Source organism: Pleurodeles waltl, chromosome 9 (genome assembly GCF_031143425.1).
Source record: "Pleurodeles waltl isolate 20211129_DDA chromosome 9, aPleWal1.hap1.20221129, whole genome shotgun sequence".
Classification (NCBI taxonomy): Eukaryota; Metazoa; Chordata; class Amphibia; order Caudata; family Salamandridae; genus Pleurodeles; species Pleurodeles waltl.
Genome location: NC_090448.1, coordinates 289,230,350 through 289,254,048, shown reverse-complemented (window position 1 = coordinate 289,254,048; position 23,699 = coordinate 289,230,350). Strand labels below are relative to the sequence as shown.

The window sequence follows — 23,699 nt, the reverse complement described above, 5'->3', positions numbered from 1 at the left end:
TGATGACACCCTTGCTGTGAAAAACATTGATCCTTGGACAAAATGACAAAGGTAAGGTAGAATAGATATGGCGGAGGACTAACAAAATGGAATGAGTGAGGGACGCAGGATGGAGACAAAAAGAAAAGTGAGATCTGCATTGTGGAGAAGAGTAACAAAAAGAGGAGAAGAAGAAAGGAAATTAAGAGAGGAAAATAATTGCCCTGATACTAACTGAGCAATATTTTATTAAAAGTCACTGTGGAACACTTCTTTTATTTTTTATTTTTTTGTGCCCTGGCCTAATTTTAATCCCAATTCGACCCTGGGAGTAGGTAGCAAACAAGAGAATTGGAGGGTCACTAGATTGAGAGCAATCACTAGTAGGAATTGAAAGTATCCTGCAGAAACAGGGTTAGTGCTACTGAAAGAAAGATCAATTGAAGTATCTTGAAAGAGAAGTGCTTTCTGTTCGAACTTGACGACCGGAAGAGATGTAATGGTATGTAAACCCAGAAGCAAAGAGTTCCAGCATCTGGTAGGACTCTTTGAAAAGGATTGAGCCATGGTACGTACTTTCTTGGAGGTCAGCAGTTTTGGCCTTGAGAGAGCTTTGCCAGTCTCATATACCCCGAAGAAATCCATAGCAGTGCACACATGCATGTGTGTATATTTACATTCAAGTGATTTCAGTCAGTCCTTTTCATCAGTTCTGTTCAAGTGTCGTTCTCATTTTGCTTCTGCCCACTACAGCATACAACATGAGCAATAAGTTAGCCTCTCCCGTAGCATTTCCCACAGGTTTTCTTTTCTGTGAGTGTTGGAAATTGGATACTGGTTGAGGGAAGTGAAATTCTACTCTAGCAGGAGTGACAACCTCTGTCAGGAGGAAACACAAGCAAACCCCAAATTATCCTGTTCTTAACCTTGTGGTAGCTTGGCTCACTAGCAGTCAGGCTTCACTTAATGGCAATGTGTAAAATATTGATGCAGTACTTTAAGCAGCAATAAAGTGAAAACCCATCAGGAAAAATCCCACACCAAGTATAAATATAGAATAAAATATAATAAATTGACACCAAAACAAAACTCCAATTAGAAGGATCAGAAATATACAGTTTTAAAGAGTTCAAGTAAGTAAAGTGCCCAAAAGTACAAAGCACCACTCGTGGTTATCTCGTCGCGTGTGACTGTATGGAAGTCACAAGTTTAGCCCAACCTCAGTACATCACGGTCTGGATACAGGTACCAGGTTAGTCCCACAGAAAGAGTTGCCTTCAAAGTCCAGTGCGAAGAGTTGCATTTGTGGTGGAAGGGGCTGCAAGGAGTAGGGAAAGTGTCATGGATGGTCACCGATGTAGCGCGAAGGGCATGCCAGGTGTTGCGGAAGGTTGTAGCAATAGTTCAAAGATCCCGGTGGGGATCGTGGATGGTCATTGCTGGAGCTTCACGTTGGCAGTCACTGCGAGCTGTCGCTACTGTAGTGTGAAGTGCAGATCTTGTGCTGCTGAGCTTTGTTGGTTGTCAATGTAACACGAAAAGTCGGGTTCATGGGAACTTCACTTTGGCAGACGGCAAGATTTTGGTGCTAATAGACCCGTTTGCATTTACAGAAAGCCCAAAACGTCAGGAGAGCTCAACTGAGGTCACACTAGAATCTGAGAGGCACCACTTGGCGGGGGTCACAGAATCACTCCAGCAGAGACCAGCAGGTCTCGGGCAGGTCAGGTTGCAGGGCTGGGAAGCAGGCAGCTGGGCAGTTGCAGGGAGCCTCTGGAGATTATGTCCCTGAAGCTGAAAGCAGGAGGTCAGCTGGCTGACCATTGAAGTCACTTCACCCTGGGATGAGGGGTGCAGGCCCAGTCTTGTGTCTCAGCATTTTCAAAATTGTAATTTTAAATCCGACTTTACCATTAAAGAAAATTTTTAATTACAGTTTCGTAGATTCCAAACACGAAATGACTATGGGCCTCATTCCGACCCTGGCCAGCGGCGGTAGCCGCCGGCCTGGCAGGGCCCGCCAGAATACCGCTGCGCGGTCAAAAGACCGCAGCGGTTATTCTGGGTTTCCCGCTGGGCTGGCGGGCGACCGCCAGAAGGCCGCCCGCCAGCCCAGCGGGAAACACCCTTCCATGAGGATGCCGGCTCCGAATGGAGCCGGCGGAGTGGAAGGGGTGCGACGGGTGCAGTTGCACCCGTCGCGATTTTCAGTGTCTGCATGGCAGACACTGAAAATCTTGGTGGGGCCCTGTTACGGGGGCCCCTGCAGTGCCCACGACACCCCATACCGCCATTCTCTTCCTGGCGGCCAAAACCGCCAGGAACAGGATGGCGGTATGGGGCTCGGAATCCCCATGGCGGCGCAGCAAGCTGCGCCGCCATGGAGGATTCCCCAGGGCAGCGGGAAACCGGCGGTGCACCGCCGGTTTTCCGTTTCTGACCGCGGCTGTACCGCTGCGGTCAGAATGCCCATGGGAGCACCGCCAGCCTGTTGGCGGTTTTTACCGCCAGGGTCAGAATGACCCCCTATGTATTCACAATCAAAAGTTAGCATTTATTAAATGTAATAAGGCAACCTAGGGTTATCCTATGGGACATGTCGACCTCACAGTAATGAAACACAAATTTAGGAGTTTTTTTTTTTTTACTGCCAGGAGATGTAAAACATAAAGGTACATGTCCAATCTCTTATTTACAATGCACCCTGCCTTGTGGGCTACTGAGGGCCTACCTTACATACATGCAATATAAGAGGAGTATGAGGCCTGGCATAGGGGTTATATTGCCAAGCCAAATTGGCAGTTTAAAACTGCGTTCAGGTTGTAGCACCAGGCCTGGGGCAAGTTTTAAAGTGTTACTTAGGTAGCACAATTAGTGCTGCAGGCCCGTTGGTAGCATTTAATTTACAGGCTTGGGGTACATGGTATGCCACTGTACAAGGGACTTATTAGTAAATTAAATGTGCCAATCTGGTTGGTGTATGCAGATTTTACCATGTTAAAAGGAGAGGACACAAGCACTTTAATACTAGTTAGCAGTGGTAAATTGCACAAAGTCCAGAGCAAACAAAAACAAAAGTGGAGGGTAAAATAAAAAAAAATGGGAGTGACCCTGCAGAGAGGGCCAGGTCGAACTGTGAGTGAATGCATTTTGCTTGTACATATGTCCACATCTACCTAAAAAAGGTGGTATTCTTAGTTTTTTGTATAGAGCAGCGCCCTCAGGCAGCCCTTTCCATAATGCAAATTACTTTTGTAAACATGTTAGTAGCATCCTTCTTAACATTTCCCGTAGCATATTCCTGCACCGGAATTAGATAGAAATGCATTCCTTTAGGACTTCTTTTGGGAGAGCGCCCTTTTGCCAAATATTCTAAAACTCGGGTTGGACTAGTAAGTTTAACATCCCAGTGTCTGCTGCCATGAGGATGCACCGACTGCAGGAAACACAAATGTGCCTAAAAAGAATCAATTTTTGTTCCAGGGCTAGAGGGACAGTCCCCACTTCAGTTTCACATTTTTGTTTAATGTTTTCTTTGTTAATTATTTTTGTAATGGATTATACTGTTTATCTATTTTGATTGCAAACATATGCATGGCACCTTTAAACTGGCACATTGTACATTTTCTTGTGATTACATCTTTTAATCCTATTGTATTTGATTGCACAAAGTAACAAAAATGACAGACTTGCCTTGGCCAGACCTACTGACATTACTAGCACTTGTTTTTTGCTTCCTGCTTGTTGACATTTCAAGCCAGTTTGGCCGGTGGAAACATGTGAAACAATCACAGGACATGTTGTTAGTTGTTCCGAGTACTGGGACACAGGATGACCTTCTCAGTTGTGCTGTGCAAATGATCAGCGCCTCTGAAAACATAATAGCAAAAGTGCCTGCTGATGAGTGATATGGCCCTGACAAAACCATGATGCCAAAATGCCAAATATCTTTTTTTGTGAGAAAGCAGAAAGGACAGGGAGACTGGTTGTGATCTAAAATTCTGTGTGGACATGCGAAGGAGAGAATTACAGACAGATAGACTGGGGTGGATAGATTGTGCAGAGCCCTCCCCCACCCAGTTGCCGAAGGGATAGGACCACAGTATGGTCAACTGCAGCATTCCCATGGTTAGCAGAAACCAGATGTAGATCTGTAGAACAAAGAGTTATTCTAGGAAAACTGACGAGAGAGTACCTGTATGCATGGATTCTCTTCAATCTGGTTATTTAGTAATAGAGAGCCAGTGACACACTTCATTGTTGAAGTACAGACCGAGTTTAATATAACAGTTGCACTGGCAGTCCATGGAAAGACAGTGATACTGGACATCAAGAAAGAGCGACACATCAAAGCAGGGCTGGCAGGGGAGCGGAGTGGGATAAATATTGAAGAGGATAAAATAAGTTAAATTGTATTGTGGCATTTCTGTTGCACTTTCTCACCTCTTGTCTACTCCGTCAGTGTGCTCTCATAGGGGACGATTAGATAGTTACCCAATCTTCCAATACATGGATGAAGAAAGGTAATAGTTGCGGAGGATTTTTGTGTCATGCTTGTTGCCCAGAGTGTGTGTTCCAAGCTTGTAGCCGTACCCTACGCATTAGGTAGAGGGGCCAGAGAGGTGGAGGACTCATTTTAAGAAGGTTCATCTTGTATTTGTTGGTAATTTGAATTGTATTTGGAGTCCTCCCTTGTCCAGTAGTGGCCCAACCCCTATCAGCATTAAGACGCCTGTGAAATGCTATAGGAGTTCACCAAGGATTGACGGGTTTCAATTCCCAATGTCACTGTTAAGCCACCGGTAAATTGCTATTTGAATTCCGCCTGTAGAAGTCTACGGTGCACTATTATGTAAAGACCACTTGTGCAAGATATGTTAAAAGAATAAAATGAACACAATAAAAAATCCCTAATTGGGAGGACTAAAGTAAAAAGAAAAGTGAAACTGAAGGAGTAGCCCACCAGTCCTGGCTCTGAAGCTCTAATATTTTGTTGCGAATATGAACATCTGATCAAGAAATATACCATTACTTACAAAGCATTAGAGCCAATGGCTGAGGTGGGCTCATTGTCTCATGCTGAATGCTGTTCCCAGAAGCAAACTGTAAATATTCCTTTAACGGACCAATGGCCAACAAAAAAAAAACTCTATGTACGTGTGTATATGTGTGTGTGTATCTATAGATATTTGTGTATGTATGTATGTATATATATATATATATAATATATATATATCCGGTTGTATTATTTCTATGTTTTGTCCTGACAGGAGCCTGGCAGACAGCTAAACCACTCCGGCCAGATCAAATAGCACAAAGCAAACAGAGAGGGTTCAATTTATCAAGGCACTCTGATAGTAGTTTAAAATTGTAATACTGAATGAGCAGGATTTTTGTTTAAAGGGTCTGAGAAAGGCAGAGCTATTGAACAATCATCTTTTTGTGAATTTAATTCAATTGATTACATTGGGGCGTGCCTCAATTTGAACAGCAAAAGGGTAGAGTGTATGCAGAGGAAAGAGATACTTTAAATAGCCATAACATAGCGAAAGGTGAAGAGTCAGTGTGTCCAAATGGAATAAAGCGCCTTGTAGTAATAGTGTGAGCTTTGGGAGACAGTAAAGACATTAAGCGACGCATACTGCATTACTAGAGACAGATGAGCGGATATAGTCTGCTTTTCATAGCGCTTGAGATGCTACTTCATCTTTTCTGTACAGGTTAGTAGTACTACTCCTCTATGCATGTCTATGGTACCAAGTGCAGCTTTAAGCATGCAGGGCCCACAACCAAAGCCATTAAGGTAGCCCATCCCAATCGAGTTAATGGCTAGTTTGCCCACTACCAAGAGAGCTCTTTGCGCTAGAAGCACGAGTAACAGTATCAATTCTTGGCGTCCTACTCCCAGCTACTCGTCAGTCATTCATTATTATTCAATATTACAAGTCCTGCGCGGATGTCTCTAGAGTTATATACAGTGTACCTCCTATTCAGTCCAGTACAACTTTCACCCCATTTTATGCTTAGCTGCTCCATCAAGTTTTCCATGTCACAAATTAGCCTCATCTCTGGCTAGGACACTGACACTCAAACGTTTTCAGACAGGACACCAACAAATATACTTCTTCCAACAATACATGAAGGCTTTACTCTGTTTCTTTGTGTACCACTTTGTGACACCATTTGTAAAACACAAGGGGAAACCCACGGATACCGAAGGACTGGGGAGTAATGTTTTTACAAAGGAACAGTGGTCCTTTTTAGGAAACAATCAAAATAATGTTAATAATACATGGAGATACAATGAAATCCACGTGGAGCTTTAATAGGAATATATTGTACATTTATAGATCCAAATTAAAATCTAACATACACACAATGAGTTTTTTGTTGTTGTTATTCAGGTATCTTCATGTGACCACAGTACATTTAACAGTTAAAGTCACCTCAAGTAAATACTCATACTCTGAACAACAAACAATCATATGCAATCAACAGAGGTCAGAGTACTTCTGGTCGACGATGTTTCGATCCCTCTTAAAATAATGGGATCAGGACAGGTAATCAATGCCCGAAGACAATAACTATGGTTACAATCGTAACCAGGTGCCTGCGAAAAAGAAAAAGGAAACGGGGGGAGAGGGAAAAGGGGGGGGGGACAGGCTGGGGGAGAATAAACAACAAGAAGTAAATCGAGAGATCTGTGGTGACAAACCTCTGTATCAAATACAATGGAATGACACCTCCATCTCTGGCTCCATGCATGAAACATATCTATTCCCGCGTAGGATAATCCACAACACTCCTGTCCAGCTATCAATCCATGGCTGGCACACAGTCTAACTGCAAGAGAAGGGCAAGGAAGAGAACCCCACACAGGTATCCTCGCCAAAGTAAAGCCAAACCTAAGAAACTCAGTGTGTTCCCAAAAGGCATAAACATTTATGTCTCCTAATAGAAGTAGAGCTAAAACAATCGTTATACGTTTTATGAGACAGCTCCCTGGAGAGGAGCTCAAAGCTTTAAAAAGGTAGAAGTGCGCGTATTGGTGTAGATATGCACAGGAATGGAGGAGCGAGGGCGTACAGGCACAGTGCACCGAGGCACTGTACACCTTGGGGCAGAGGTTCTGTGAGAAAGACAAAGGGTGGAATGATTCACGTGATTCTATAGCTGTACTGAAAACGGCATCAATGATGACACCTTATGGGATTTGAGCACTGTTTTAGGTCAGTCACTCCCTTTGGCACATGTGGTTACTTGTACCATTTTTTTTATCACAAGTCAGAACAGTAATGTGGCACCTGTTCAGAAAGGTTTAATAGCATACTGTCAATGGTGTTCATCTTTGTGTTCCTAAATAGGGTGCAGTGTAATAAATATATCAAGATTGTTTGAATTTAGCATCTGTCAGGGCACATAAGTATACATAGCTTCTGACGTTAACCATTCATTCGCTTACGTCTAGTTACAGTGCTCCAGGACTAGGTAAAAGTGTTAAAGAGCAGCAGATGCACTCTGTAAGTGAAAAATAACAAGTGCTAGATAAAACTACGTTTGTATTTTTCAGCATTTGACTATGATGCCTTTGCATCTAAAATTGCCTTTATTATCTAGTAAAATGCACGTAATGTGCCTACTTCTATTATTCTTCATAATATGTTTAACTTATAGGGTGTGTAAAAAATATATTTTAAAATCACATGAAAGTACTCAGTTGTATCAACCGAGGAGTAAAAACATAATGAAATCTAAATATGTCAGGCACTTCTGCAGTGCACAAGTCCTAAAAAAAGAAGTGGGGGGTAACCAAGTTAGGCAGCATGCAAGTGATATCATGGCGCATGACATCTCAGTGCATGAAATTACAGCACAAGAAATCGCACATGACCTCACAAGAAGTGACATCATATCTTAACTCGCACATCTGTTTAGCAGGTCTATCACGAGTACATTTGAGTGCATCACAATATTTAATAAATGAGATTGCATCAGGGATGTGCCAAAAAAAGTGCCCCAATCCTGTGGCAAAATCTGGGCCTCAACTTATAAATTTATTTTTTTAATACCCTGCCACAAAGAAATTGCCAACAAGGAGACACGCAGCAGTAAATCTGTTCTGCTTAATTGTTTGCAAAGTCTGCATTTTAAAATATGTTATGGGGTTAAACACCTGCTAAAGAGATCTTTGTGTGCCAGGTAATTCATGTATGATGTAAAAGATTCTCACACCCTGCATTTAGATGATTAGGGCTAAAAAAGAAATAAAATAGTTGCATTTACATTGTTATTTGTGTAACTACTGGGACAGACCAACACAACTGACATTCTTACAGTGCGTGCACATGTCTTATATACAAGGACTGAACAAAGTCAAAAGCATGCCTCTCTTAACTACCTGTGAAATGACAAGCTATGTGCCCCTGCAATGCATTTAGGCGTGAGGCTCCCCAAAGCTCCCAGCCTGGATATTCCAACAAAAGGAAGTCTGATGGCCCCTTAACTTCGGCCTTTGTTATGGACCTAGCTGGAATATGATAAGACTCCTCCCTGCCTGAATGTTGCTGCTCGTAACCAATGCAGACAACGCACAGGTGATGCTTAATGTGTCCCGGTGTCTGAAAAATAAAAGTTTTGCTTATTTTTGTTGGGCCCAATCTCTTGGCAGCGAAGTCAGCGTCCACCCTTTAAAAAAAAGTGGATAGACACCGTCTACCCGTGTCCACCCTCGACTCATGCACTGCACTTCTGCTAAACGCTACTGATTACTTTCCCGATTTCAGTTTCTCAGCCTTACTGCTGTTTTTAGAAAGGTACTTCCTACACAATGCACACACATTTTTAGGGATAACATTAAATACTTAATGGCTTGTTTATTAGTTCTAAAGCACATCATTTTCAGCCCTGCCCTGATGAATTTCAGTTGGAAATATTATAATAAAGTGCGCTAATGTAATTAGAATATGGGCCAGACAAGGGAAACAAAACCTATTTCTTCATTGAAGACCAAGCCTAAAAGAAAAAATTGTGTGTGGTTGTAGGAAAGTACCATCTTTCTTAGCATGTTACCCCCAATTTCTGCCTGATTGTCAGTGTGTTTTGACTGTGTCACTGGGGTCCTGCTAGTCAGGACCCCAGTGCGTATGGTTTGTGGCCTACATGTCAGTATGTTTTACTGTTTTGTCAGTATGCTTGACTGTGTCACTGGATTCCTGCTAATCAGAACTCCAGTGCATATGCTCTCTCTGTTTCCAAATTTGTCACTATAGTCTAGTGACTACTTATTCCCACCAGATTGTCATACTGGACCCATCCTTATAAGTCCCTAGTATATGGTACTTGGGTACCCAGGGCATAGGGGTTCCAGGAGATCCTTATGGGCTGCAGCATTTCTTTTGCCACCCATAAGGAGCTCATACAACCACTTCTTCAGGACTGCCATTGCAGCCTGAGTGAAATAGTGTAAGCACTATTTCACAGCCATTTTCACTGCACCAGGTCACTTATAAGTCACCTATACACTTAACCTTCAGGCCCTGAAGGCTAGGTGCATAGTACCTGTGTGTGAGGGCACCCCTGCACTAGCAGAGGTGCCCCCACATCATCCAGGCCCATTTTCCTGGACTTTGTGAGTGCAGGGATGCCATTATGAGTGTGCACTGCATGTAGGTCAATACACATACGTACCTTCACAATAGTAACCCCAAATATGGCCATGTGAGGTGTCTAGGAACTGTTAATTGTACCCCCAATCCAGTTCTGGTATTGGGGGGGCAATTCCATGCACCCTTGAGGCTCCACCATGGACCTCCAGTACTGCAAAACCAGCTCCTTGAGGTTTCCACTGCAGCCCCAGCTGCTTCCACCTCACAGACAGGCTTTTGCCCTGCTGGGGCTTGAGCAGCTCAATTCCAGGAAGGCAGAACACTGCATTTCCTTTAGGAGAGGGGTGTTACACCCTCTCCCTTTTGAAATAGGTGTTACAGGCATGGGAGGTGCCCTCCTTGCATAATCCATTCTACACCGGTTCAGGGACCCCCAGTCCCTGCTCTGGCACAAAACTGGAAAAACGAAAGTGGAGTGACCACTCTCCTGTCCATCACCACCCCAGGGTGGTGCTCAGAGCTCATCCAGAGTGTCCCTGGTTTCTGCCATCTTGTTTTCAGGCTGGTCAGGGAACTCTGGGAGCATCTGAGTGGCCAGTGCCAGCAGGTGACGTCAGAGACCCCTCCTGATAGGTGCTGACCTGGTTAGGTGACCAATCCCCCTCTCATGGCTATTTAGGGTCTCTGCTCTGGGTGTTTCCTCAGATTCGGTTGAAAGACCCCAGCAGGAATCCCCTGCAACCTCTGCTTCACCTTCTACAGTCAGATCAACTGCAGAACTGCTCCATGAACTCTACAACTGCAACAAAGTATCCAAGAAGGCTACTGCAACTCTGTAACTTCAGCTCCTGCCAGCAACTGCAACAGTTTCCAGGTCGTGCCCGCTCCGAGGACTGGCTGTCTTAATCCTGCACCAGAAGGACCGAAGGAATCTCCTGTGGAGTGGAGTCACTTCCCTGCTTCAGCAGGCACCTCTCTGCAGTGACGACCGGTACTCTGGGTCCCCTTTCATTGTGAAACAAAAAGCTGGTATGATGTCAGTTTTTCCCCCAGCACAACATTTAAACAGCTTATAAATTAATGGTACAAGTATTTCAAAATATATCAGGAATTAAGAAATAAAATATTTTAGTAATTCAGAAGTGTGATGCACGCAAATATTTATATAGGAGCAAAACAAATCAGAACACTTTACTTGGTGATGTGCAAATGACAAATATTTGAAGAACCTCTACTTCCAAACATTATGCACTATATAGATTTATCAGTAAAACCATGTCAGTGGAAAACGTTGTAGCCATTTCAATGGAAAATCTGCTGATTGCAAAAAGTGTGCTATCACTTTATTCCTCAGGTATGTATTTATTAAAAGTGATAGTCTTTAAAAATTATTTGAGATGCATTCCTTCGCCCCGTCCTGAAGACAGTGTGGTTCATGAACCAAGAGGCAAGTCAGCATTCATGTGTATCCTTTACATACAGGAGTGTGGAATTCATATAGCCCAACGCCCAGGACATATTGTTTGGGGTTAAGGACAACAAGTTTTCATTTTTTTGTTGTCTTTGGGACAAGTAGGCCCCGCGCCCTACCGCACAAACTCTTTGGCTGCCAGTTCACATTACCTCAATATGGAGCAAGGAATGAATTGCCTGCAGTCAATGTAATATTTGTATCCATATGTTAAAGCTGTCCGAACTTGTATGTTCGATGGCATCTGTCGCTGTAGATACGCATGTTTTGCATAGCTCGCCATCTGGTGTTGGGCCGGAGTGTTACAAGTTGTTTTTCTTCAAAGAAGTCTTTCGAGTCACGGGACCGAGTGACTCCTCCTTTTGTCTCCATTGCGCATGGGCGTCGACTCCATCTTCGATTGTTTTTTTTCCGCCATCGGGTTCGGACGTGTTCCTGTCGCTCCGAGTTTCGGAACGGAAAGATAGCTAATTTCGGAAGATTTTCGTCGGTATTGTTGCGTTCGGGATCGGCGTAGTTAGATTCAACACCGCGTCGAAAGATCGAAGAGCTCCGGTGCCCTTCGGGGTAGTTTTTCGATCCCCCGTCGGGGCCTGGTCGGCCCGACCGCGTGCAGAAGAACGCCGATGGAACGGACCCCGTTCCGCTTCTGTCCCAAATGCCACAATAAATACCCCTATACAGACCAACACTTGGTCTGTAACCTGTGCCTGTCACCTGAGCACAGTGAAGACACCTGCGAGGCCTGTCGTGCGTTCCGGTCCCGAAAAACACTCCGAGACCGTCGAGCCAGAAGACTTCAGATGGCGTCCGCGCCGACAGCCCACCGAGAGTTCGAGGAACAAGAAGAGGAAGGAACCTTTTCGATCCACGAATCGGACTCCGAAGGATTCGACGATACACAAACCGTGAGTAAGACGTCGAAAACCACTCAGAAGAAGATTTACAAGGCCCAGGGGACGCCACTGCCACCAGGCCATGGCTCGACCCATAAATTCGGTGACCAACCGTCGGCACCGAAAAAGGCCCAAACAGTGCCGAGATCGTCCGACTCCGGTCGAGACAGCGGCACGCAGCCTTCTCGGGACCGAGAAAGTGCTGGAGACAAGCATCGACACCGAGATACCGGTGTAGACACGGCTCGACGCCGAGACAGCGGCACCGACGAAGATCGACGCCGAGAGGTTTCGGCCCCGAAAAAGAAAAAAGTCACCTCAGAGCCGAAAAAAGATGCAGACATGGTTTCGGTACCAAAACAAACTGCAACCGACCCAGTTTCAGGCTCTTATACAGAAGAGCAATCGCTAACCTCCCAAATGCGAAAGCATAGGTTTGAGGAAGAGCTACAATCAACTGATGTAGACCATACGCAAAAGCGTATTTTCATACAGGAGGGGACAGGAAAAATAAGCACCCTTCCCCCTATTAGAAGAAAGAGAAGATTGGAGTTCCAAACTGAACAAACACCACAAACAAAGGTGGTGAAAAAGGTTACTCCACCACCCTCTATTCCACCTGTAATTAACGTCTCACCAGCACAAACTCCATCACATTCCCCAGCTCACACCACCATGAGCCAGGGTGACCAAGATCAGGACGCATGGGACTTATACGACGCCCCAGTGTCAGATAACAGCCCAGAGGCATACCCTACGAAGCCATCTCCACCAGAGGACAGCACTGCGTATTCTCAATTGGTGGCTAGAGCAGCACAATTTCACAATGTAAGCCTCCACTCAGAACAGGTCGAGGATGACTTTTTATTCAACACCCTCTCCTCCACCCACAGCTCCTACCAAAGCCTGCCTATGCTCCCTGGTATGCTCCGGCACGCAAAAGAAATCTTTAAGGAGCCGGTCAAAAGTAGGGCAATCACACCAAGAGTGGAAAAAAAGTATAAGGCGCCTCCTACAGACCCGGTTTTCATCACTACACAGCTGCCACCAGACTGTCGTTGTAGGAGCAGCTAGGAAAAGGGCCAACTCCCACACATCTGGAGATGCACCACCCCCAGATAAAGCCGCAAGTTCGATGCAGCTGGTAAGAGAGTCGCAGCACAAGCTGCAAACCAGTGGCGCATCGCTAACTCTCAGGCACTACTTGCGCGCTATGACAGAGCCCATTGGGATGAGATGCAACATCTCATTGAACATCTGCCCAAGGACCTACAAAAGAGGGCAAAACAAGTGGTTGAGGAGGGACAGAACATTTCAAACAACCAAATACGCTCCTCCATGGACGCTGCAGATACAGCTGCACGGACAATTAATACATCTGTAACTATCAGAAGGCATGCATGGCTACGAACATCTGGATTTAAACCAGAGATTCAGCAAGCAGTTCTCAATATGCCTTTTAACGAAAAAGAACTGTTCGGTCCAGAAGTGGACACAGCGATTGAGAAACTCAAAAAGGACACGGACACTGCTAAAGCCATGGGCGCACTCTACTCCCCGCAGAGCAGAGGGAATTACAGCACATTCCGTAAAACACCCTTTAGAGGGGGGTTTCGGGGTCAGGGCACACAAGCCAGCACCTCACAGGCAACACCGTCCAGTTACCAGGGACAGTACAGAGGAGGTTTTCGGGGACAATATAGAGGAGGGCAATTCCCTAGGAATAGGGGAAAATTTCAAAGCCCCAAAACCCCTACTACTAAGCAGTGACTCACATGTCACTCACCCCCTCCACACAACACCAGTGGGGGGAAGAATAGGTCATTATTACAAAGCATGGGAGGAAATCACTACAGACACTTGGGTTCTAGCAATTATCCAACATGGTTATTGCATAGAATTTCTACAATTCCCTCCAAACATACCACCAAAAGCACAAAATTTGACAAAACATCATTCCAATCTCCTGGAGATAGAAGTGCAGGCACTATTGCAGAAGAATGCAATCGAATTAGTACCAAACACACAAATAAACACAGGAGTTTACTCACTGTACTTTCTGATACCAAAGAAGGACAAAACGCTGAGACCAATCCTAGACCTCAGAATAGTAAACACATTCATCAAATCAGACCACTTTCACATGGTCACACTACAAGAAGTGTTACCATTGCTAAAACTACACGACTACATGACAACTTTAGACCTCAAAGACGCGTATTTCCATATACCAATACACCCATCGCACAGGAAATACCTAAGGTTTGTATTCAAAGGAATACATTACCAATTCAAGGTATTGCCTTTCGGATTAACAACCGCACCAAGAGTCTTTACCAAATGTCTAGCAGTAGTCGCTGCACACATCAGAATGCAGCAAATACATGTGTTCCCATATCTAGACGACTGGCTAATCAAGGCCCATTCGTTAATAGAGTGCTCAAACCACACAAATCAGATCATACAAACCCTCTTCAAACTAGGGTTCACCGTCAACTTCAAGAAATCCAACATTCTGCCGTGCAAGGTACAACAATACCTAGGAGCCATAATAGACTCAACAAAAGGAGTAGCCACTCCAAGTCCCCAAAGAATTCAAAATTTCAACAACATCATACAACGCATGTATCCAACACAAAAGATACAAGCAAAGATGATATTACAACTCCTAGGCATGATGTCTTCATGCATAGCCATTGTCCCAAACGCAAGACTGCACATGAGGCCCTTACAACAGTGCCTAGCATCATAGTGGTCACAAGCACAGGGTCATCTTCTAGATCTGGTGTTAATAGACCGCCAAACTTACCTCTCGCTTCTATGGTGGAACAACATAAATTTAAACAAAGGGCGGCCTTTCCAAGACCCAGTGCCACAATACGTAATAACAACAGATGCTTCCATGACAGGGTGGGGAGCACACCTCGATCAACACAGCATACAAGGACAATGGAACGTACATGAAACAAAACTGCATATAAATCACCTAGAACTGCTAGCAGTTTTTCAAGCACTAAAAGCTTTCCAACCAATAATAGTTCACAAATACATTCTTGTCAAAACAGACAACATGACAACAATGTATTATCTAAACAAACAAGGGGGGACACACTCCACGCAGTTAAGCCTGCTAGCACAAAAAATTTGGCGTTGGGCAATTCACAACCAAATTCGCCTAATAGCACAATTTATACCAGGGATTCAGAATCAACTCGCAGACAATCTCTCTCGAGATCACCAACAGGTCCACGAATGGGAAATTCAGCCCCAAATTCTGAACACCTATTTCAAACTCTGGGGAACATCTCAAATAGACTTGTTTGCGACGAAGGAGAACGCAAAATGCCAAAACTTCGCATCCAGATACCCACACAAGCAGTCCCAAGGCAATGCCCTATGGATGAACTTGTCAGGGATATTTGCTTACGCTTTTCCTCCTCTCCCTCTCCTTCCTTATCTGGTAAACAAACTCAGTCAAAACAAACTCAAACTCATATTAATAGCACCAACTTGGGCAAGGCAACCCTGGTACACAACGCTGCTAGACCTATCAGTAGTACCCCACATCAAATTGCCCAACAGGCCAGATCTATTGACACAACACAACCAAAAGATCAGACACCCAGATCCAGCATCGCTGAATCTAGCAATTTGGCTCCTGAAATCCTAGAATTCGGGCACTTACAACTTACCCAAGAATGTATGGAAGTCATAAAGCAAGCCAGAAGGCCATCCACCAGGCACTGCTATGCAAGTAAATGGAAGAGGTTTGTTTGCTACTGCCATATTAATCAAATCCAACCAGTACACACGACTCCAAAACATGTAGTGGGTTACTTGCTTCACTTACAAAAATCTAACCTGGCTTTCTCTTCCATTAAAATACACCTTGCAGCAATATCTGCATACCTGCAGACTACCTATTCAACTTCCCTATATAGGATACCAGTCATTAAAGCATTCATGGAGGGCCTTAAGAGAATTATACCACCAAGATCACCACCTGTTCCTTCATGGAACCTAAATGTTGTCCTAACTGGACTTATGGGTCCACCTTTTGAACCCATGCACTCCTGCGAAATACAGTTCCTAACCTGGAAGGTTGCATTTCTCATCGCCATTACTTCCCTAAGAAGAGTAAGCGAGATTCAGGCGTTTACAATACAAGAACCTTTTATACAACTACACAAGAATAAGGTCGTCCTAAGGACTAATCCTAAATTTTTACCAAAGGTTATTTCACCGTTCCATCTAAATCAAACAGTGGAACTTCCAGTGTTCTTTCCACAGCCAGATACCGTAGCTGAGAGGGCACTACATACATTAGATGTCAAAAGAGCATTAATGTATTACATTGACAGAACAAAGAACATCAGAAAGACTAAACAACTATTTATTGCATTTCAAAAACCTCATGCAGGAAACCCAATATCAAAACAAGGTATAGCCAGATGGATAGTTAAATGCATTCAAATCTGCTACCTTAAAGCTAAACGACAGCTGCCCATTACACCAAGGGCACACTCAACCAGAAAGAAAGGTGCTACCATGGCCTTTCTAGGAAACATCCCAATGCAAGAAATATGTAAGGCAGCCACATGGTCTACGCCTCACACATTCACCAAGCACTACTGTGTAGACGTGTTATCCGCACAACAAGCCACAGTAGGTCAAGCCGTATTAAGAACATTGTTTCAGACTACTTCCACTCCTACAGGCTGAGCCACCGCTTTTGGGGAGATAACTGCTTACTAGTCTATGCAAAACATGCGTATCTACAGCGACAGATGCCATCGAACTGAAAATGTCATTTACCCAGTGTACATCTGTTCGTGGCATCAGTCGCTGTAGATTCGCATGTGCCCACCCGCCTCCCCGGGAGCCTGTAGCAGTTCGGAAGTTACCTTCAACTATTTGTATATATATCATTTCAACCTTAAATAAGTACATACTTAGTCACTCCATTGCATGGGCACTATTACTACAATTCAACTCCTACATCACCCTCTGCGGGGGAAAAACAATCGAAGATGGAGTCGACGCCCATGCGCAATGGAGACAAAAGGAGGAGTCACTCGGTCCCGTGACTCGAAAGACTTCTTCGAAGAAAAACAACTTGTAACACTCCGGCCCAACACCAGATGGCGAGCTATGCAAAACATGCGAATCTACAGCGACTGATGCCACGAACAGATGTACACTGGGTAAGTGACATTTTCATTTTGCTTCATTAATGAAAAGCCTTTATCATTAGGGTGAGCACTTGAAATAAATGTTGTAAGCCCAGACTGCACTACTGACGGTAGTTCTAGTAAAAAAAAAAATGTGTATACATGTTTGCAGAGTTTAACTTTATGAGGCTAGGTATAATGCTCCCAGAATGCTCTCGGATTAGATGCAAATATTTGCAGCAGCTTGAAAGCAAGATGAACTCTTCACAAAAAATGCAACTAGGAGAAAAATGTCTTGCTAAATTACTGTGAAATTTTAGCTACCATTTCTTTGAAGCATCATATACTAAAATGTGTTGATACATGCCAGTATTTCCAAAGTATGTTCATAATGGAAAACTAGTGTAAGCAGTTTCAAGATGATTATGAGAAAACATGAAAATAAACAAGCATTGGTAAAGCCAATAGTTCTGCCATTGGTGGTCAGTCTTTTGGTTTTGTCAATGCACATCTTATTTTGATATGACTTTTATAAAACTTTATTGTTGTGGGAGCTGCTGGACCCTCATCGCTGTAACAAACACTGGCAAAAAATATTTTTGTTCTCCAAAACCACACATTGCCACAGTAGTCCCTGGCACTGAACAAAACTACTTTGTGTGCTGATATGGTCCTCTTTAGAGCAGATTGCTATCATTCACAGTGAAGGCAGCTGACAGATGGATAGAGAGAGAGATAGAATTTTAATAAAAACAGAAAAGTCTTGGTTAATGTCAGACCTAATTAGGAGCCCAATTTTTAAAGAAAATCACAAAAGTGTACCCAAGGTAGATGTCTTTCCATTAGTGCAGATTTACATATTTCATGAATTCACAAGAATTTACAAAAATAGACTTGGAAATTGTAATCTTAGAAAATATTTGTGTAATGTATTTTAGCACGAGCAAATATGCATTTGTACATGTGCTCATGCAAAAATCTGTTGAGCATTTACGAGTTCACTTCCCCTCCAACCACTTTTTTTCCCCAACACTGGAAGAAGTTTTACTTCTGCCCTTGTCAGAAGTAAATTTCCACCTTTTTCAATATGGGAAAAGATTAGTGAAGAGCTGGTGAAGCCCTTAAAACATGCAAGTTAGTAGGTTTGGACAGACCTCAAAAGGGCATTCCAACCGTAGAACTACTGCTTACTGCTACCTCCAGCCCCAGTGCAAAGATCTGCGGAAAGGTGGCAAAATAGTGAAATTGCTAATATTCAAGTCCTATTTTAGTATTAGCCTGGCATAATCACATAACCTATTATTAGAACTCCTATATAATGAGATTGCTGCCAAAATTGTCGCCTCACTACAAGGTACCAAAGTGACAGTAGACTATTTTTACAGGACAAGTAGATTTGTGAAGCAACTTATCACATGGATAAGTATATATTTTATTAAATTCCACACACCCATGTAGCTAGGTTTATATTACTTATGAAGCAAAACTTTAGTCTATTAAATCAAACAAAAGTATTTTTGTACAGTAGACCTGCTGAACTCTCGTATTTGAAGGTGCTCTCATATGTGTTAAAGAAGAACATGGTAGCTCAGTGAATTAAAATATTTGCCCAGGATCACATAATTTGAAACCAGTTTATGACTCAAGAGCCTTATAATTAGGTCAAGCAGATTATTAAAGTTGCTAGATCTGCAGGTCTAGTAACATTTTTATACATTTTCGAGGCCTGATACAGACATATGGGGTTGTTTTATCTTGCCCTCTACAATGGTACTGAAACTTACTAATGGATGGAGGACTTGACAGCTGAATAGGGAAGACCTAGAAGCGGTCTTGGGAACTGATTACGTTCTGTGTGCATCAATATGGGACAAATAAAACCATAGACGTTTATTAGTTTACTGTATGCTTAATTTAAAAACTAATAACTGCTGTTTGTGTCTGGGCTATATGCTGTTGTTTCTGTACCAGCAACAGAGTCAACACATGAGTCAAAATCAGTGTATAGGTATGTGCTGTACATAGAACTTTCTTCAGTATTACCTTTTACCTAACGCAGTCTTATTTTTCAATTTCTCCTGGTTTATCAAAATCATTTGAGAATTACTCAATAAATCTGTGTGCTCCATAAGAGCCAAACAGCGCTTGACTGTATCTTGAAGAATGTTACCTTTCCTGGGATTCAAAACACTGCAGTAACTGCATGAAGGAAGAGGGTATTGGCCAAGTTCCATCAAGGAGGGTCCAGCAACCATCCCTCTGTTTTATGTCCAAACAAAGGTCGAAGCTAACATGCAGACCTGCCACTGTTTTCGGTGAACTGGTAGTCACATGAATATTTACCTATGGGATCATATCTTATTTTGGCAAATAGTTTGTGTTAGTAGGATGCACTCAGTCTCCACCACCAATGATTCACAAACTGGTCATAACTTCCTTTGATTTATGTATCAAAGGCTGAAGTTTGGTTCATTAAACAATGGTACAAAGCCAATATACTATTAAGTATAGATTTAAACATTATTTAGTGGCCCCGTGCTATTCTTGAAACCATATTTTACTTCAGAACATTTCTAGGATGTTTCACCTGCCAGAATCTGAAAATAAATTAACCAGGAGTGTGCAGTACCAGCGATACCTCATTCCATAAGCATGTGTCGAGCGGGCTGCAGTTTAAGGAACGTGAACTTCAAATTAGCTTATACTGATGAAGACTTAAATTGTTTTTGTGTACTTGCCTCTGGCAATGCCTCCTGCTGGTTCTGAACATCTCCAGCAAACACCACACATAAAGGTTATATGTAAACGCTGCCCTCTTCACCAGGGTTTTGGGCTACCCCCAATGTCAAGCTAGCTTGTTAGAGGTTGTAGGTGCAGTTCAGTGTATTTGTGGTGCCCCGAAAGGACCAGCCTTTGAGGTACTGGCGTTTTGAAGCACGCTGGATGTGGCAGGGTTTTCTTTCTTGTCGGCTGTGCAAAATGATTACCTTTTAACAAGCGTGTATTTTGGCTTAGAGTATCTTAATGACGTACATGGTTGCTGATTTTGTAAGTCTTGGTGTTCTTGTAGTTGTTTATCTGAATATTCTAATTCAGTGGTTCCCAACCTGTGGTTCGGGGACCCCTGGAGGTCCGCAAAGCCTCCGCAGTGGGTCCGCGACTGCTTAGAAAATTAAATAATATTAACAGATTAGTTCCACAGCTTTCAGTAATGACTCAGTGGGGGGTCCCCGGATTCCAATAATGATTCAGTGGGGTCCTGCGGTTTCAGCTATGATAAAGTGGGGGTCTAAAGGAGTCAAAAGGTTGGGAACCACTGTTCGAATTCATTGTGAAGAATAAAGATTGTTACGCATACCAAAAAAAAACATAACATTTTGACATGTGTACGATTCCTGGCAATTTGTGTGGCTGTAATGTGCCTTTCAGTTACTGAAAATTTGTAAAGAACCAGAATCTACCATTGTTCCTGATGCTTTCATTCCAAAAGGAAATCTGTGCGTAATTCCGAGTTGCCACATATTGTGTGCTACCTGCATCATCTGTTTAGGAGGCTATTCCATGGTATCTTCCTTCTATTTACATTTTCTAGTTTAAACCTATGCCGATCGTTGTACTTGGCTGCACTGGTTGCTTAGAGATAAACCTTATTTGTTTTAAAATGTTCTGTGAAATTTTCTTTGTAGAAACCTGTTTAGCATGTACCCTCCAGGGAGCACTGCTGCAGAATCTTTCTTGGTAGATTGCACACTGTAATACAGTCCTAAAAAAAGCCGTCTCCAATCTGAAAATGGAAGCTAGAGTTGGTTTAGGAGTGAACAATGGGAATATCTGTTCATAGGGCTTGAACAGCTATGGTGGAAGTCTAAAAAATATAGTCTTCTTTGCATGAACATCTATGTTAGTCATTGAATAAGTTTAGTCCAAATGTTGTAGCTTTGGAGTGCATGCGTTGTGTTGCGCCACCCAATAAGTCAAAGTAACGGTGGCTTTGAAGTGTGAGCCCTTCTCTCTGCTTCAGAAGGTCTTCATGCACAAGTTCTCATCCTTTTGTCTTCTTGCAGATAGAATGAGCCTTTCGATGATCCGCAGCAGATTGGCATTCCTTGGACTGGGATTGCTGGTCTCCTTCCTGCTCTACCTTCTGCTACCTGCCATTCAACAAGAGTCATCCTCAATCTCTGGTGAACTGAGTCCACCTAAGGATAGCATGGCAGATGCACATGTGGAGGCCCGTGCAGCTCCTCCTCGGAGTAATGTCAGCCTGCTTACTGGGAAGACTGCTGGTGACTCTCCTACCTTCTACATTGAGGCGGTCCCGGTAAATGATGCAGCAGGGACCAAGGCAAACAGGTGGGTGTGGTCTGCTATCAGCCGTGAAAGCTTACAATCTCACGGATAGGCTTAGAATGCTAGAACATGCCACCCTATGGGTTAGGCTATTGAAGCGGCCACACACGATACTAAGCAAGGTGCTGGGTAGCAAAGGAGAGTTTAGCAAAATGTAGTTCTTTCAATATTGTTTCCAAATGCAGTCTAGTGGCTGGATATTCATAAGTCATTAGCACATTCAGGGCATTGGCGTGTGTAAGGGTAGTGCATGTAGTTCCATGCCCAGGAGACAACCTTGCCTGGCCTGAGATAGATAGTCGGACACAGCAAGCGTTGCAGAACGAAAAACCCAGCCTTTTCTGGTAAAGGTTTTGGAGCTGCCGCTGCTGGCAGGGGCGATGGTCCTCCGCCCTAACGGAGGAGCCGCCCTTGGAGGATACCCACATTAGTAAGACCCGGGTCATAGAAGTAGTAGAAACTTTGGTTAGTCCTTTGGAGGCCCAGTGAAATTGGATGACTTGACATAGCAAATAATATTTGCTGTAGCCGAGAGCATCACAAAGCCCACAACATGCATGGTTGAAAGTTAGGCATGTCAGAATGTAAACATTTCTCTTTAGTGAGCCAGGTCTGTGAAACTACTGACACAGTAAAGGTGCATTACGAAAAGTCTATATCCAATTAGCAGTTCCAATATGGCTGCATAACTGACATGGTTTGCTGCCAGAAAACAAGTGTGCCAATATGTACAACATTATTTACCCATAGATCCAAGAGGACAAAGATATTAATTATTTGTATGCCAAAATGTCCAAATAGGTGTAATTTCAACTAAAGCTATTGTTATTCATGCAATACTTGTACAGATATGTGCAACAAATCAATGGACAACGATAAGGCCAAGGATCATTAGAAATAAATATTTGTATATCTTCCATATAGTGATTGGCAGCACAAATAAATTCAGGAAAGTAAGTGTGGACATCCAGTGCCCAAAGACACGTGATTCCACATGTTAAATGAAGAGACTGTTATGAATTTTGAGGAGGTGTTATCATATTTTTACATGATATTTGGTGCACAATTTACATGCCACTTTACTTGCAAGGCTCGGTTCATGCGCAGTCTCTTAGAGCCAAACCACGCCCTTGGCCCGGCGCTCCCTGTTTCTCTGTTGGCTCGCTGACCTCTGTCCTCCTTCCTCTCTCCCTTTCATTTACCACCTACATCCGTCCATTTCTCTAGCCGTCACTCCCCCCCTCCTCTGCTATATTTCCCCTTCTCTCTGCTGTTGTCTGTCCCTTAATTTGTAATTTCTCCCTTTGCTTCTTTCCTTTTGTTTCTTCTTAACAGCATCTAGATTTCTCCTTTCAATTCCTCCTCTCTCCCGCCTATTAAGCCTACATGGCTAAACCCTCTTGTGCACTTCACCCTTGATATATCAGAGGCACCAAGCAATTTGTTTAACTTGCCATTATAATAGGATATATGACACTAAAAGTTCTAGATTAGAACATAAAATGTTTTTTTCTGTCTCACACACCACAGGAACCCCTCATACTGATTTTGGCATTTAATAGTGGAATTCCATCTACCCATTTAAATTGTCATGTAATAAGACTCGAAATAGAAATGTTTGCATTTATTCAAATGTTGACAGATTCTGATATATTGGTAGGTGTCACCAGAGCCCAGCACAGTAATAAGCCACACTTACACTGAGACACATCTTGAACTGAATGGCACCAATTCCAGGTCACAGACATTTGAAGTGTTTTATTCCACATAACCTAATCCAGCGAGGCCCCTTGAGTGAGAGATCTTATGAATACCTAACCTCCTGTAATGTGTGGGAGGTTCACCAACCCTACAACCACCCCTAGTCAACATGTTTTTTTAATGTAGTTTCCCCTGCTTTTTTGGTCAGTTCATGTAAAAATGTATATTGGTGCTCCAAAGCAGATAGTAATGTGGCTGGGTGTACTGTGGCCCTCCGAATGGGGTCTAACAGCCCGGAAGTCCAGGTTCTTTTTCAAGTTATTTTTGACATAAAACTCCAGCAGCTACGCTCTATGACCAGCAGAGGAATTACCAAGATCTTTCATTTCTTCTCTCTAGAAATCTTTAGAATCTGCTGTGGGACTTTCAGAATACATCTTTGTTTTGCACCCTCTTTCTTGTTCAGTGAGATCTCAGTTGCTTCCAGTTCTTCACAACATTGTTGGAGAACTACTTTGCAAGAGCC

At 43.3% G+C, this 23,699-nt stretch overlaps 1 protein-coding gene across 1 annotated transcript in view; it reads left to right on the top strand.

The window, feature by feature from the left end:
- The window catches only part of ABHD14A (abhydrolase domain containing 14A), a 74,051-nt gene that overhangs the window by 6,546 nt on the left and 43,806 nt on the right, over positions 1-23,699 (top strand). Inside the window, exon 2 of the mRNA XM_069206742.1 lies at positions 21,187-21,475. Coding sequence (XP_069062843.1) covers positions 21,187-21,475 — 289 coding nt within the window. The remainder of the gene's footprint in view (positions 1-21,186; positions 21,476-23,699) is intronic.